Source organism: Echinococcus granulosus (assembly GCF_000524195.1).
Source record: "Echinococcus granulosus chromosome Unknown EG_S00007, whole genome shotgun sequence".
Classification (NCBI taxonomy): Eukaryota; Metazoa; Platyhelminthes; class Cestoda; order Cyclophyllidea; family Taeniidae; genus Echinococcus; species Echinococcus granulosus.
Genome location: NW_020170387.1, coordinates 88,144 through 106,091, shown reverse-complemented (window position 1 = coordinate 106,091; position 17,948 = coordinate 88,144). Strand labels below are relative to the sequence as shown.

General features: G+C 42.1%; 1 protein-coding gene across 1 annotated transcript; it reads right to left on the bottom strand. All coding sequences in view use genetic code 11, as the record gives it.

The window, feature by feature from the left end:
* Nucleotides 1-726: 726 nt before the first annotated feature.
* EGR_01732 (Septin-5) lies at nucleotides 727-17,391 on the bottom strand (the record flags this gene model as incomplete). Its single annotated transcript, XM_024490981.1, has 20 exons — nucleotides 727-921; nucleotides 1,191-1,377; nucleotides 2,084-2,236; nucleotides 2,925-3,020; nucleotides 3,629-3,795; nucleotides 4,000-4,094; nucleotides 4,677-4,918; nucleotides 5,162-5,335; nucleotides 5,617-5,767; nucleotides 6,480-6,923; nucleotides 7,940-8,132; nucleotides 8,285-8,369; nucleotides 8,446-8,562; nucleotides 10,655-10,806; nucleotides 12,824-13,043; nucleotides 14,328-14,462; nucleotides 14,713-14,923; nucleotides 15,820-15,916; nucleotides 17,194-17,315; nucleotides 17,352-17,391. The coding sequence occupies 20 exons, from the start codon at nucleotides 17,389-17,391 to the stop codon at nucleotides 727-729; spliced, it is 3,276 nt and encodes a 1,091-aa protein (XP_024354437.1).
* Nucleotides 17,392-17,948: the final 557 nt, after the last annotated feature.

Here is a 17,948-nt window from a genome sequence, read left to right as displayed (position 1 = left end):
TCAGAACTGGTAGGGCTTTCTGTGCTTATGCTGGTTGTTTTCGGTCTACACTTCCATGCTCTCGCATCGTCAGAAGCGCGGGTCGCAGGCTCGATGGCTCGTCTGGTGCTGAGGGTGTTCGTCTGACTGTCACCGGGCACTGCCTGATGAGGTTGCGGCCCCGGCTGTCGAGGTGACCTGTTTCGGCGGCACTTTTCCGCCTATTCAACGTCGTTATAGTAGCCGTGTTAATCTCAACACTAGAGTTTGGTTATTGCGTGCACTAATGACGGGTAACTCATGGCTAAAACACGGCAGGGAGGCGGTCGTCGCTGTAAGCCGAATCCGGAGTTGGTCTTGCATCTGTTCAGTCTCCTGGGGGTGCTTTGCTACCTCGGAGTTTGGATAAGCTGTTCTGGTTTGGCGTCTACCACAGCAAGTTCGAATTAGTGCTCTTCACGGTTGATCGTCGCATGTCGGGAGTTTTGCTTTGATTTGCGCAATGCGGACAGCGATTGTGGTCATTTTCCACGATAGGGATGCTAAATCTGTAATGCAGAGACAAATGCGTTTGTTCTTTGGATCGCGCTGACTTATTTTGGAGTTAGGGCGTAATTTGCACTACTTCCATCCCAAATAGGATTTAAACTATGTTTGGGTTTGTAAGATTTATTCGAACTCGGTCAGGTTGCTTTTACAGTCAAGATCTGGCGATGGTAGTGAATGTTGGATGGATGTGTGTGTAAGCTACGGTGCCATGGTCCAAGTTCGTAGGTAAGGTTGCATCCACTGGTTGTGGTTGTTCTCCACCTGGATGACCACCAGAGGGAAGGCCCAACGCTCAGGATGCATCAGGGGTCGCGGCCTTTCCGGCCTCAACCGGGACCAATCAAACACCGGCACCTGATCATAGGTCGGCCCAGCCACTGCTATCATGCTCAGCTATAAAAACACAATCAACTCCATTACTCCTGCTACTCTCAGACTAGTTGCCTCGAAACCATTTTGTAGAATCTCCCAGTTTTGTAGATACACAGGTTCTAGAGCCGAAAAAAAGGGAAAAAGATTCCGTGCTGAGTTTAAGAACGACCTCTTTGTTCTACCGAGCGTTTGCGAATCCCTATTGATCTTGTAACCAAAAACATGTGTCTCAAACTCTAACCGATGTCTAACCAGACCGGATAGCAATGAAAAGAAGGACAAGGACAGACCGATCTGGCCAGTTCCAGGTTGACGAGTTTGACGTCAGTAGCGCCGTGAAGACGGTAGACGAGGAGAGGGAAGGGATAAACGCCGTTGGGGTCGTTGAGATCGCTTCGGGCCGAGATAGCGTACTGCGCAGTGTAAGGTGGCGTGCAGTTGCAATGCGACAGCGGATCGTGCGTGAAGTCATTGAACCTACGTGAGGGAGGTACTTCCACCATCAGAATTAATGGCATAGCTGCTGTTAATGCTCGTAAGCCTAGCAAAAGTTACCACAGAGGGCAGCCCGTGGGTCTCGGCTGTACCACATGACTACAACAGATTCTGCTACGGAAGCTCTTCTCCTTTAGATAGAGGGGACGTGATTACAAATTTTCTAGAAGTCCAGGCTCCAGTTAATCACAAGCTTTACTTGCGTAGAAAGAAATTTCCTGTGACTCCTCTGATCTTCATTCTCCAAATTTGTAACGGAGATTAAGGAATGGTGATCGAATCGCATCGTTTTTATTCCTTACATGATTAATAAAACAATCAGAATAGTATATTCACACACACGCTTTTGCATTTACACCTTCACTGTGGGAGTTAAGTGCCCTTGTAGGTTCAAGTAAAGGAAATGAAAGGTTGTAGAAAACTACCACTACTTGTGGTAGCTTTGAAAGTCATATAGGCCTTAGATTAGGCGCGTATTTATCCTTTTTCACAAAGCGCATGTAAATGGTTCGTGAGACTTGCACCAATCTTCGAACTTGACAAGAAGATATCAACAGACAAATGCTACAATGAACGAAATACTTAAACGCCACACTAAAATATTAATTTTCGCCTTGATTATGCCCGTCGATCAAAACAAGTAAACCGATTCACTAGGGTGGTAGACTTTAGAGAGCTAGCTTCTCACCTCATTAGGCGGTAGACACTTGGCAACGATACTGCCGTCGAGTGGTTGCGTCTGAAAATTTGAGCCCGAGGCGTCATTTCGTAGGAAAAGCATTCCCCAAATTTCTTCTCCAGATCATCAAAACCTGAGATCTCGTGAATGAACTTAAAGTACCTAAAAAGTTGGCATTTTGACCTACTTAAGTTTACATCATTTAAGAAGTTGGAAGAGAAATTGATAAAAAAAGTTTTAGTCCAAAACCAGAGGAGAACTTGACGCGTATTTGATGAAATCAGTTTCACGTGGTTATTGCATAGTTGTGCCTCTTATATTTTGTTGTTCCTCTTAAACAAATCTTCACTAAAGTTAACCACCAAGTTCTAGCATTTCCAAATCGGTAACGTTCCGTACTGGTAAACTATAAATGCTTTTTGCATGTTTCCAAAGGTAAAATCTAACAAGCATACGCTTGAAAAGCATAAAAAACCGATTATTCATACTACTACAGTCTTTTCGAGGCATTCGATGGTATCCCAATGTTTGCGGGTTTAAAAATGCTTTACGCATTCGTCTTTAAGGAAGTAAAGCGCGTGAAATTATTGAACGTGCACTTACGGATTGTTGTAACTTCCCCAGTAGGACTTATTTAAAAGATGTTCCGTAACGTCTGCAGACTGAACTAAACCCCTGAAATGTGAAAGTTTGACAACTGGTGAATTTTATCCAGTCTCAATGAAGCTCAATAAAGCCAATGAGTCTTTTATCTTTTAATGCAATTCATATGATCATATTCAATGTCCAAGTCTCGCTAACCAAAACTACAAAAGAAAAACGGGAATCAGAAAATAAACGAACATCTTACGGTATTTGTTCCGCCACCCAGAAGAGGTCTTTTTCCGGAAGGGGCTTCGATGGGTCAAATAATTTTGTGTCGATCACCATCCACTGATTGTTGTATCTGGAATACACAGGTAAAGTGGAAAGATAGATAAACTCGTCCCACTTCACTGGAGCATTACCCAACAAGATGATACAACTTGACATAGCATACGAAGTAAATAACTAATGTACCTACAAATGAACTTGCCCAAAAGTAAGAAATAGTGATGAAAATGAAGACAAGACATTACTTGCTACCGTTACTTCATCCCTTTGTCTTGTCTGGTCGAATACACTTTTGGGAAGACGTAATGTGACGAAATGACATCTTTATGACGAGTGTAAGGGTGTAGTGCTGGCCCTGCTTTCCAAACAAAATTCAGAGGTTTATCATCACCAAAACCATGGATTTGGTGGCTCTCTTTAAGGCTAGTACCACATACTTGATCAGCACAATTTAAGGGGTGTGTACCTATACCGTTTACGGTAAACAAATAGCGATTAAACCTCATGTCTATTTGTCAGGAGTCAAGACCCCTACCTATAAACACTAGAAAAGGCCGTTCACATTGCAAATTTGTATTCGCTAGAATTTATTACTAAATTATAAGCAGGACTTACAAGTTGGGTAGAACAAAATAAGCCGAACAATCGAATGAAACGGATTTGACAGAGGCAAGAACCTACGTTCCGCTGTTCTCCCGTGCAAAGAAGCCGATCCACTCACTCGGAGTGCGTGCAAGACGAGTCGCAATCATGACACGAAAGGCCCCCAACACGGTGCTGTTGAGGCCATGGCGTACAAAGGGCCACAAATTTGGATTCTCGTTACCGTTTGTTGTCTCTTGAATGACCTAAAATAGGGTATGAAAGCCTCACAAACTTTATTCCAATTTGCTAAGTCTCGTCCCAAATTCAGTTCGGTATTCCACAAAAACCTGATTAATGTGATAAAATACTAGCAGCATAAATATTCACGAGCTGTTAACAAATTTAACGTTTCAAGTGTACCAACTGTTGAACAGAAAGGCGGTCTCCTACTAAGAAAACCGACGCACCAACCCAGTGCTTGTCACGTAGAAATCGTCAATTGAATTGATTGTTGATGGGTACGATGAAAAAAGGATTTTATCTGCTGGGATCACTGGTGAGCCTACAAAAAACGCAAAACACAAAATCATGATTTGGCTCCAATGATGGAACCCCAGTACATAAGCAGAAAATGTGCACCTCAAGGCTCAAACAAGGCCATGATTCAAGCCAATAGATCCATTAAAAACAGTGTTATCCAATCGGGAGTCAGGTTTTGCGGTAAAAATATTACTTCGTTGCAAATACTAGTCTTTTTATTACAAGAGGATAGCATAAACATGCTTAAATCATGCTGAACCACTGGTTAAAGACAAAACAAGGTGATGACGCCAATAACGCCCACGATACTGAAATATGGTATATCTAAACGGAAGTCGTAGAAGTAGTTTGAGATGGACAGCAAAGTAAAACGGACAATTTTTCTGTCCGATGAAAGTAAATGAAAAAAGTGAAGCGGAACTATGCTCTAGAATAAAGCATATTACTACATTGGCTGTCAAGTGAACAAGGGAGATCGTGAAAACTTGAAGTAAAACCATAGAATTAAACATGGACTGCCGTAGTTAGCCCTTCTGCTAAAATAACTTTTCAATAACTAAACAGAGGTCGAAATTTGCATGTGCTTAAGAGAACTGTAACCCACTGGGATCGCGAGTGAGCCTCCAGGCAAATTCGTAGTATTTCACTACCTTCAGCATACCCTCATAGTCTCGCCAGGTGTCATGAGAGATGAAGATGTCCTTGTGGTCGGGCGCAAGCTTCACGAGGGCGGAGCAGCTAGGTCGGCTTGTAAAATAGTGCTTGCCATTCGGCCCCTCCTCCAGGGCCTCGTACAGGCCCAAGGCTGCGCTGACGTCCCCCATGTCGACTGCCAGCTGCAGAAGGCTAAAAATCACCCAGAGGTTTCATGGTACATTACATTATTTATTCAACCTCCTTCCTAGGCTTCAGCAGAGGATTTGTCGCGTTTGGCTTCATAGTCTATTAAGTCATACTGTATCACAAAACAATAAAACCGCACAGTTTTGGTAGTAATGGATTAAAGCATTGGCATTCCATTGGTCATCGAATCCCTTAGAAATTTTTTATCGGCATTTTATATTAATATAGTGAAAGCGGTCCACTTACTGAATGTCGAAGACGTCATCCAAGAGATGCATCAAGTAGTCGGTTGTGAGGAATTTCGAGTTGTTTATCGTAATGTTGTTCCAAGCATCTTGAATACCACGCATTTGCCAGAGCACAAGCTCCATCTGTGGTTGAAAGGACGAAGAAGGAGAGGGCAATAAAACGAAATTTCCACTGTTGAAGAGAAACCAGTTACAAAGTTGATAAAGTCATGATGAAATCGGGCAGTGAAGAAACAGAAATGAAAGGACTAGAAAATATCCTCCCGAAATAATAAAAGTTGACCTCTAAAATATTAGGGAATATCTGTAATAGAATAAATGGTCAAGAGGAATAGAAGGGCTAAAAATATTATGAACTTCTCGGGTGAATCTCATTCCCAGAAAGCGAGAGAACAGCCTTTGATGTAAAATATGCGTTGTCAAAGTAAAATACCCCCTTTTAATAGATATCACATTAATAGTAAGGAAGGGATAAATAGGCCTGCCTGATGCCAGTAGGGATCAATATCGCCGGACTGAAGGCTCCTCTTGATAGTCATCTCCAGATTGCGTCTTAAGTACTCCTCAAGCTCTTGACAAGCGGATGAGTTGTCCTTGCAAAAGCCTTCAGAAAATCATGTAGCAATTTGTAATATCGTAAAATTCATTTCTATAGTTGTATTATATTATCCATATGCACAATCAGCCTTGTGTAGACATAGTACATCTAAATGATGATCATGGCATAGACGCATGCATCCTCCTCGAAATCTTACTTTAATAACCAGAGTAAAAGGTAACAGTGAAAGCACTGATTTTGTTCTGCAGTGACCATGGATTTATGCAAGGCTACCTGAAGTTTAGGCAGTTTACATTTATAGTTATCTTCCCAAACTTTGAATTCCTATTTTCTGGAAGTGAGAACCCAAATACTAATGACCTCTAAATGCTTTTAAAACGTAGAAATTCTTAAATTACTTAACATACTTTCGTCTCTACTTTTTTGGGACGTTTGAAATTGTCTTAAATCGTTTTTCTCAAACTGTTGACCATACTGACTCCATTAGAACCAGTAATACCATTTCAATCATCTTTCATGGCCTAGTTGAAAAGCCACAAAAGCTTGGCAAGACATTGTGAGGATGCAATACAGTCCCGTTGCACTTGTGTCAGTCAGAGTTACCGCTGGCAGAGCATGAAAATCATAAGATAAAAGAAAATATCGCACCAATACGTGGTTTCGTGGGAGTTTAGATTAGCAGCAATAGTTCACAGTCGAAATACCTTCAAGATAGTCGACCAAATTTGAATCATAGCAACCAAGATGAGTGACCTACCGCCAAAAGTATTTTCAAGTTGGGCATAGGTTACATCCCTCGAGATATAGAGTTCGAGGAAGCCCGCCCAATAGGCTTGTATTTTGTCCTCGAATTCTCCCGAAGTTTTGACTGTTTGGAAGGCCATTCCCACATCATCCACAGACTGATTGAACCAGGAAGCTGCGGGAATGAGGAAATCGTAGCCTGGTGTCCGCATGTGGAAAGTTTCAGACTCCAGGGAGAAATCGTAGGTGCCATCGCTTGCCTCGGAGGCAACCACACACACTGTTCGTTCAGACGGACTGATCGCAGTGGACGTTCCAATGGTCACAAGAAGGCAGAACAGAAGAACCAGCGCCCCCATCGTCCTCATGTTATTGTCAAACGTCGAATGTGGGCTACTCACGCAGATAATCACACGAGGTTTCAGGAGCGTCAACCAATTGCGTAAAGGTGCACGTGCTTATTGGTCGAACGGTGATAGGTGACCTTGATAAACGCACTATCTACATGCACGTGTTAGGTCGCAAGGTGGCTGACCAACAAAACGATAGAAACCAACAATCGCTCCTCCCTCCAGCTACTGATAACTTGCCCTATTGAAATGGATTTAGCAGTAAATTAGACTTCCTTATTGCTATTATGTACGATTAACTAAAACCAGTCCTCGAGAATCACCGTCTTTATGATTGAAGTCCCCTATTCACGCATCAGAGACCCAGAAAGGGAGAACCAATTTAAAATGGAACTTAGATGTTATACCTGCTAAGTTAGCCAGAATGACAGGGAGAAGGTGGTTTCAGACCCCACCTTGTTTGCTAAAACGAATGACAGTTCATCCTAACCTTTGGATAGCTTAAGTACAGTGAGCCAAGGCGTCCATCTTAGGTAAACTGTAACAAGATTAGGTAAACAGCTGCGCAACTACGCGAACATGTGTGACGAGCCCAGATGTCAATTATAAACAGAACTGTCGCACTGATTCCACAAGGTACACCCAGCTGAAGCTTAGGCCCGGCCACCTTACCCGAAGTCGGAAGGAGAACACGAGCAATACGGAATTTGAGCCAGCATGCCTTAGCTACCTTTTTATTTGGGTAAGCAAAGACAACGAACCCACAACGTAAGTGCTAACGTAACACTACCCTTTTCAACAAATAAGAGCTAGATTTCCCAAATACCTGGAAGAAAAAAAGGAATTTAAAACAACAGAGAACAACAAACCAAATGAGCTTCAAAGAAGTTCTCATATTATCAAAATTGACTTTTTTAAAACAATAACAAAGCACGGCGTGGTCTAAAAGACAGCGCTAAAAGTGGTGATTGTTGTATGCAATGAGGGATTGGGGTAGGAGGAAGTTGATGACACGGCTAGAGACACACACAAGAGAGGACACAACATCCGCAGCAGCAAGGACGAAGATGAAGAGAAAGCGGATAATAGGCGAAAGCGATTTGAAGAGCACCGACCTAGAGACCCGAGAGACTGGCTTTGGGAGGCAGGGCACCCGGACCAGGCGTTGCGCTAGCAGCTGCAGTAGAGGAACTACGACCAGTTAGCCCAGTGCCCCCATTGGTGGCCATGCCTGTTGCATTGTGGTTAGCGAGCAGACCATCAGACGGCTTACCACGTGCCATCTGATCAAGACTCTTGGCGCTCATTCGCTGTAGCTGGTAGAGACCGAGAGAGAAAAAGGCTTCTGTCTTAACGGCAGGATTGGAATACGATGGCGGAGTCTATACTAATAGCATCTTAAAAAAAACTAAAAACCGGGAAAGATAGGGAAACTAAAGATCATAGCCAAAAATAGGCTAAAACGCACTTCATCTTCCTTCTGACGAAGCAGACAATCGGCACTCATGAGGGCCTCAAAACCAGGTCCATTTTCACGATCAACACGGGGCGCACTGTGGAGCAGAAAAAGCGAAGAGGATTGGAAGCCAGAAAGAAGAAGGGGACAGAGAAGAGGCCATTTTAACTTACCCCATGCCCTCTCGCCGATCTGTCTGCCTTCGTGACATCCGCTCAGTGATGTACTTGGCACGGTAGTTCTCATAGTGCACCTCCAAAGTCATATCCTTCAGGTCTTGCATATGCGTCCTGGTGGAAAAATGAAGGCTATGATAGCAACTGCCTCAACTGATTATGCTCCAATGACGAGTCTGTGATGGGGTTCGACTAGACGAAGACTAGATAACAACATGCTCAATTAGACCCTCGCCTTGCTAACCCGCGTGGGCTGCAAAACGGAGGTGGTTACCGATCTCATGCTGCTCACATCAGCATCGCTACCGCCTTGGCAGGCTCCCCCAGTTACCCGTAGCCTTACGCAAACTGCCCTTCGAAATACCGCTAAAAGTATACCCTTTTTAAATCAAGGGATCAGAGGAAAGAAATTAACGCCACAAAAAATATATCAAGCACATCATAAATATACTTTGGAAATTGGTAAGTTCTGATTTTAAAGCAATACAGGGGTGAAGGAAAAATCGGTGTGGATATATCTTTAATCAACGCACATTCCCAACCAAAATTTACCAGGTTGATGGGCCATAATAAAGCCTATTTTCTGGAACTATTCGAGTAAAGGAAAATGAACGCACGAAATTTCACAGGAAGCGAAGGTATCGCAAATCGCCCCCAACAGGACGATTTTAGGTTGACAAACTGACCACTCGACTGAATAAAGGTGAAGCCACCACTTCGAAAGTGCGAAAATAGGACGAGAATCGAGTAGACGATCGCTTCTTGTGCAAGGGAAAAAGCAGATGTGGTAGTAGCGGTGAAGTGAGTCACGGCCAAAAACGGAGCGTTTGTGCGAATGCAGAAACTTGTTCAATGCTGCACATTCGTGAAGTGGCAAGCCTCCAAATCTCACCGAATGAACTTTTTCTTTAAGCAATTACTGGAAAAGGAGGCACGATGAAAACGGGCATCGTGTGGCAAATTCAGCAGAAATGCAAAGAAAACTAGAATGAAATTATGCATACTTAATAATTGAACTCCAGTTTTATGTAGTAAAGCACGTTATCATGTGACAACTACGCCACGATGGCCTTTGCATTTAGGTAGCCAAAAAAAAGTTGGCTACGAATGAGCATTGTATGGTAAACAAAGTAATGCTTTAATGAAGAGTTTAAAGATGATAATGTTGAATAAAAAAACTGTCAAAAGGGATATTTGTAGGCCTTGTTTTCGTTACATTACCTCAACTACTAAAAGTGTCAATGTAAACCTTTCTAAAAAACTGGTGACCCAAGACAATGGATTTGAATTGATGGCTGACGGACCAATTGAGCGAAAGAAAATGTCGTTAAGAGCTGCCTCTAAGACAGCTAGCCAAGCAAGCGACAGGACAATCTCAAGGCCACCAACCATGAGGAAATCAATGACCCGGTGACAGTAGTAGAAAGAATGGCAAATTTACGGCATGAATTTCCGTGAGCTTAAAAATAACAAAAACGGTAACGGGACTGGGAAAGCGGGAAGGACAGCCGCAGCCAATGGCGCAAACCGAATGCATGAGTCACTGCAGACGAATCCTACACAGGGAGTTGGGCCAGTGCTAACAGCCGAAAGCATTCCCGCTACAAGTGCTAGACTGTCTGTATTTAGGAGTTGGGCATTTGCAGACCCCCTTAAGAACCGTAACCAAGACCGTAGAGCGTTTGACATCACATCACATCACAATCTGTATTAATAAAACGGTGGTGGGGTTAGATTATCAGCAAAAAAGTAAAGATCAAGATTGATTTTGGACTTGTTCAACAATCTACACGATCGCAGTTACTAGTTAGGTGGAGCAGTAAGAACCATGGTGTCAATGCAATAATAGATGTACATCCCAAACAGGGAGCACACAACCACCTAGTTTCGCTCTTGACAAGTCAGGGAAACTAAGTGGAAATGGCATCTGTGATATCAGTAGGAAAAATTACTTTATCTAAATCAGGTATTAGCTCCGCACAAACCAATAGATCCAAGTGATGTGTGGGGATAAGTCACACAGACCCAAACAGGAAGGTCAAAGGCAATACACATAATAAATAGCTGTAATTTCACACAGGTCTGGGGGGTGAATCATGGAGTACATCAACCTTCCACGAGAAATGAAGACGTAGTAGCAGAAACACGAAAGAAGTCGCAGAGTGCGGACTTGAAACAGGAGACATCTAATTTAAAATAAACTCACTTGAGGAGAAAGATCCGCAATTTCGTGAAGTCGCAGTGCTTGGGATTCTCCACTTCCACCACACCCCAAGGGTACTGTCGGCCGCGCACACGCTTACCTCCCTCACCCTCTATCACGCAGTTGCTTCCAATCACCGCAAACGGCAGGACCGCCTGGTGGCAAAGGTAAAGCAGCATTCCTCAGCTAGCTATGGTGACAGCTCAGCAGGTACACCAGTGGTTAAAAAAGCAGCGGTAGAGGCTTTAGGTCAGCATCAACTCAGATTATGGGGAAAGTGTAGCCCACGGAAAATGTTTTAGATCAGCAAATGCAAAAGATCTGTTTTAAGCTAAAATTTGCTTTATTATGCCACCTCTGAAACATTTTTGCTATGTTTAAGTGGATTAGACGGTGAAATACGTGATTCAATGCTGAAAGACTCACCACCAGTCAATTTCCGTGCACAATCTAGTAAATAGAACAGGTGCATTAACAATTTTAGCTCCTACCATCCGTGGGACAAGTATCTGACAATCGTTTAGCAGGGGAATAGATTAAGACAGCTTGGATTAATTGATCAAATGGTCGCACCGATTGTAGCCAAGTACCCAGACGCCAAGAAGCTGCAGAGTATGCCGTCAGTCCCAAATCACCAAGTAGGCGTTGTTGTCTCTGCAATCTCAGTGCTGTGTTCAATCTTAATCGACCACTATAAAGAACGTTCACGATTTTCGAAAGGGAGCTACGATTTCATCGCGTTTACGAGTACCTTCACACCATTTCAAAAGGGAACTACAAGCTTCATGGAGTAGAACTCATCCAGTTTCTTTAACTTGAAAATTGTCTTTACCGATGATAGTACCACTTTTGCGTGCATAGATTAGTGCGTAGTCATCCGGAAATTACATCCCTTTGTTGTTCACATCAGTCACAAAGGGGAACCTCGGGACGCCGACCCGAGAGAAAATGTTTGCAGTCTGTCGTTCTATGGTGGATTGGTTTGCTAACAGAATCCCTATTCATGAATATCTCCTTTTGAAAGACTTCAACCTGATATTTATCATCATTCAGAATGGAGACAAAGGGTAGCATATTTCACTGAACATTGAAAAAGGTAAATTAAAAACTAACTAGAAGCTATTGCGAAACGTTACAGGTGAGCGTGCATGTCATACAACATGAAAGTTGGAGATAGAGGCATCTGCATGGAACTAAATGGGAAAAAAGCATAATTTTTTTGACAGAGACCTCCGACACAAGTCATAAACCACACAAGCACTGATAGCAATGATCCTAATGGAATAAATAGTCCTACAACTTATGATTAGAAAAAGGATCAGTAGACATTAATTTCACAACGAAGGATGAAAAACCGACTGAGCTAGAGTGCAAACGTAAGCTATAAGCAGGACTGCTGATGAAAACAGATCTATACGATCCCTCTCCATGCGACGAACCCATGACCTTAAGAACAGACTGCATTACCTAGCTAGCTATTACACCTCCATTCCAGGAAGCTAACAAAATAAGACGGTATTTAAGCCCCGAATTTTTCAACTATGGACAAGAGATAAACAGGCGAAAACATTAAACCAGCTAAATTGGACAATGTGAACGCAGGAGTGGAGAATCAACCTGAATCCAGCAAGCAAATAGTAGCTACGATTATTTGAAATCAACAAAGGATTGAAGTGATAGACAAGAACGAAGTACCATAGATGGTCATTCTCAAAATATCAAGTTGAATCGAATGAGTCTCCGAATGTACCGAATAACTAAAGCATTTAAACACATGTAAAAAGGGGTTTAAATGTAACATTGAATTTAAATTTTAGATAATCCAAGAGGCACAAAACAGTTAAACAGTACATCTGTTGAAATGTAAGATCCACGTTAAACTGAAAAGTAACCTGGTCGAATATGAACAAACTAAAACTTGAACCTAATGCGACAGAAGTACCGAATCAAGATTTTTTAAATTTAACTTGAAATGAAAGTCGATAAAATAAGCGACTGACTCATACAACTAAATGCAGATCCTAGATGATGTCAGTAAGGGAAAAAATTGCTGCCTTTAGGTAACAAAAAATTACAAGTGTAACAGATTGGTGGATCGAACAGTAAAGACAACCAGCAGGTGCGGCAACAACGATGGTGGCTAGAACACGATAGGTGGAAAAAATAAGTTACCTTAATTTCCTTGTCCAACCGTTTGATCTCTTCCTCCTCATCAGAGTCGCACTCGGGAAGACGGTAGATGTCTATTTTGTATCGGTTCAGATCGGACATGATGCGTTCCTTGAGGGCACGCAACTCGCTGGCAGTGAGTGCGTCCGCTTTGGCAATCACGGGGACGATGTTCACCTTGTTTTGCAGGCGTCGCATGAACTCCACGTCCACCTGACGCAAGCTAGGAGCACCAAAAGGCATTAATTTAACCCACACTGTTTGAAATCCGCTTGAGTTAACCTTCTGATGTATTGATAAGTTCCGGCTATATGTTAAGCATCAATCTGTTTTCTTAACCCTGAAAGCACTCCACATGTTACCTCGGGAAGAGATCTTACCTCGATAAAATTGGTAACACTTCAAAGGAAGGAAATCAAACAAACGATGCAGAAGATAACTTCACGACCACCCAGTTAGTCAAAAGTACATTAAGAACCATTTTCATTATAATAAACAGAAAATCGCCTTTGTTCCCTCCTTTTATATCATTGAAATCAGGGATGCATTCATCTCAGCCGGATGACAGCGGTATAAAAAGCAGCAATACCCTGCACTGATGTTTAACTTCGGTAGTCAATGTTTTGAGCTATGGGATCGCAAATCCCTGGAAAGGCATTACTGTGCCTTAAATGGTCATCGTACCCAAACTTTTAACTTTTGATGATAAAGCATAGCAAATGGTGTTCTAGAGTAAAAAATCCCAAGTTTGGAGAAAGGATTGGGAACGATCTAGGGGATCACACCAAATTGAAAAGCTTCTTCAAAGTCTAATTTTTTCCTAAGGGTTTTCAAGGCTGAAAACTTTTTTATCGAACCCTTTTAATACCGCTGACTTGTGATACCTCCGCCACTTCCTATTTTCGTCTGAAAAGAACACCCAAACACTGACAACTCGAGCTATACGAACTCCCAATATGCACAAGGAACTTTAAATCACAAGTTCGTTAATGAAAACCAAGTAATCATTCCCATTTATTAAAACATTTTACAGGATCCCGCTGGACGTCAAAGTAAGGTAAAAATCTGCCACTGTGAATCGAGGCTGGGGAGAAAAAGGATTACACATGCCAGGTCGAGTTTTCTCGTGAGTGTTTTTGCGCGCAAGACAGATGAGGCTCAAGTTTCAAATAATTTGCATTTTAAAGCAAACCAAGTGCGTGGACACAGTCTTGCTAAAGGGCTTCCTTCTTAGCGATTGGGTTTCATCGTGGTGACAAAAAACGAACAAGTAGAGACCGTTTATAAATCAACGGCTAGTAATAAAAACTATTCCCATTCTTCCACTTCTATAAACTAAACTGGCTTTTATGATGAAATGATTACAACTACTTAGTAAATCTTACAAAACTACTCACTATCATTAATGCAAACATCCTTTGACTACTGAATATAGCTACTAGTAAGACTGGCACATTTTTCTTGAATTAATGAGGCAGCGAGAAGGCGAAGACAAAGGATCACATACCCGTGGCCGTAAGGTGAGATGAAGTAGAGACAGCAATGAACACGATTGTCCTGGATATTCTTGCGGTTTAAACCACACTCATCTTTGAAGTATTGCTCGAATGTGCTATCGATGTAATCCTCGATTGGCTTCCAACTACGGTAATGAAACACCTGACAGTTAGGTAAGCATCATTCTCCTGATACTTTTAAGAAGAAGGGCACACTTTAATGCTACATACAACGCTTACCATATGAAGTCAAAGGAATATAAAGACAAACGCAAGGAGGAGGTAAATGGATAATGCACCAAAATTCTTAATAAAACCAACACTAAAGCTGTTTAGCGATGCGATTGCCATATAAGCAGTGCTGAGACCACCGTGAGACGAGAGACTGGAACCTACCACTCTTCCGCGTTGACGGCATCATTGAAACCGGGTGTGTCGACGATGGTCAGACGCAGTTTGACACCCCGTTCGTCCAACTCAATTTGACGTTTCTCGATTTTGGTCACCTTCTTGATCATCTCGTTGGCGTCGACTGGCTCCCTGTCTTTGTAAAGGTCCTGCATGAAGAGACTGTTTACCAGAGTGGCCTTGCCCAGACCGCTTTCACCTGGGAAGGACGAATGAGAAAGCCAGTAAAACTCGTACAATCAGTCACGTCAGGCAGAGATATGAGGATCGATGGAAACACCAGACAAACCGTCATGACCTCACAATTTTACGATTTTTAAAGCAATATGCTTAAATCTAAAAATGAGGTCCTATTGGAATACAATACTTTCAAGGGCCTCCTTAAACAACACATTTAAATCTACAGAGGAGTGCATAATGCGCTTGAGCTAATCTGAGAGATGAAAATGATGTAGTAAAATTATTTAATGGCTATTGACGGCAACTAGGTTTTCCTTACAACGACGTTAGTAGTGCCGAATGGTAGCTGGGATCGCGTGAGTTAAATACAAGACGACACTGTGTGAACTACCTCACTTTCAAAAGAAGTACAAATTATGGCTCCGGCTCTGGTTACCTTCATGAATGATATTAATGCATCTGAGATTTGTGTCAATACGACTTGACAAAAATCAACTTAGAAAAATACTACCTTTAAAAACTCTTTTTATAATACATGAATCTTACGATTTGCTAAGTCATAAACCAAGCGAGAAATATTCGCATCAGTTTTTACACTTCGGAAGAATAAGTCATTTAATAATCCTAGCCTAGTAAATAGCGAAGGTTAGCTAAAAAGTGTCCACACCGTTCAAAGGGTTTACTTGCCTCAGTAAGTGGTCATTTAAATAAGATTTAGTGGCTACGGGAGCTGTTTGCTCGCGGGTCAAACTGGAGCACAATGTTTGTCAACACCAAATGAAGTAAACGCCTCCTCCCCACAAGCTTGGCATGAGGACAAGTATAGCATCTTTTTTTAAAACAAACGTTTGCGTTTTAAAGCACACAACTTTAAGTTCCTAATGCGTGAAAAAAAGGTGGATGGAGTTCACGTACCAGCAATCATGAGAGTGAAATTAAATCCCTTCTTCACAGCTTTGCGATGCATTTGATCTGGGATGTTTGCAAATCCCAGTTTGCCGTCCTCATCGGGCTGGGGAAGAAAAGAAATAAGGTGGATAAACTTCATTACCTCTTCACCATTCTCTACTTGTGTATCAAGCACAAAAGAGGGGAACATCTGGGTGAGGGCTTTCATGCGTCGATGCGTGTCTCGCATACTCTGGAGTCTGGCGACTTTCGGAGGCGTCGACCTATTTGCCAGTTGCTGCTCTCTAACCTCTTTAACCACCTCCGCCTTCTCTTCCTCCCATAGAGCCCTGGTCATTTTTGGTGAGGCTTTTGGAGTGAGAGAATTCGTAGGAGTTTTTTCACCAACCCCTCCGACATTAGCGTACTCCACATAATAGGATTCTGATTCATGTTGTGGACGTCTAGGTCGATAATTATCCAGATCTGAGACGGTCAAGAGGGACTCGGATTCATCGTCTACACGATCGTAGTAGCCTCCGGTATATGAGGTGGGAACTGAGAACATGCTGATGGAGTCGGTGTAGCTGGTGCCATCCCCGCTGATATCAGAGGACTTGCTGCTCGTTTCGCTGGGGCGAAGGCGTTGGAACAAATTGGGTAAAAGGTTGCGAAACGGACGCGGTCTTCTGTGCATTACACTTAACGATGTATGTACTTGAGTGTGTTAGTGGATCCTGAATAAGCTTAATTAGCATAGAACCAATCGTTGAAAAGTTATGCAAATTATTCCGTACGCTACACCGTGACGATATCATTTAAAAGAAGCACACGGTGTGAGGGAACAGACCCCGGATTTTACGAAAATTTCGAAGTTGGCTGCTGGTGAACCAATCGATGATGACAAAAATCATCGAACGATAAAATCCGTAAGTTGTGCTTCATTGGTAAATGATAGTTTAAGTGAAAAAAATATGCGCAAAAAACCGATAAAAAACGTGATATTTATTTCAATACCTGTTAGTTTTCCGAAAAAAAAAACAACCGTCCCTAACAATAAAAAAAACCGCCACAATAGACGAACCTCAGATCTGGACGTCCAAATTCCAGTACTAGGACAAATTTAGAGGGCCTCATTTATATTTTTTACGTTGGAGGAAGTGAACCAACCTAGCTGAAAACTTAAAAAGGCATGACCTTTGATACAACAATACAATTTACAACCGAGAGAGAGTTCTGTATAACAAACGCATAATGTTTTCATGAAACACACATTGCACAAATGGTTTCTAAACGATGATGGGGCATGAGACATTCAACAGTACAACTTGTGGATCACATGAGTTAAACGACTGTAGAACCATGGTAGACAACCAATAGAAGCAATAAAAGTGTTAGTACCTGTGAGCCTGCTGTAGTGGGACGACTTTTACTTTCCTCATTTCGGGTCAGATTCGTGTTAGCAGGATCACCCCCTGCAAAAAAACGACTGCCATTTTTGGTGGAAGATTGTTCACTTTCTCCTTAAAAAGATTACGATAAGCACAATCATGCCGTACGATAACGTCCAGTTACATTGAACCTAGGGATCGAGGCCATATCACGGATACCACTAAACACAAAACGAGCGACTCTAAAACAATGCAACGTTTAGAACGAACTTAGCGCGCAAGTGTTGGCCAATTAAAACATTGCCGGTAATAATTTTTTGCTCCGTTTGTGGATAGTTAGTAATCCAAAGATATGGAATATTTTGTACCTATTTATTACAAAAGATGTCCGCAAAGAATAAGGAGACCTAAGAAAATCAAGTTTATAGCTGTTACTAGCTGAAGGTTAAATGCTGAGTTAGGCTTTTCTGAAGCCTGAGCTTCTGTTAATGAAAATGATAACTAAACACTTTATCTGTACCTACTAAGACTTGCGCACTTACATGATCTTAGTAACATTACTTCTTTTAACCGATTTCCTCCATTACATTTGAAAGTGGCGTTTGTAGTTTCTCTCGTTTGATTTTTAACCCCATGTTCTCGAATGCTCAATGTATGCAATTTTTAAATGTAGAACTAACAAACAGGTCATTTGGGACACATTTAACTAAATTATTTTAACTGAATTGTAGCTCATCGTGTATTTCCTAAAATGGTGGGGTATAC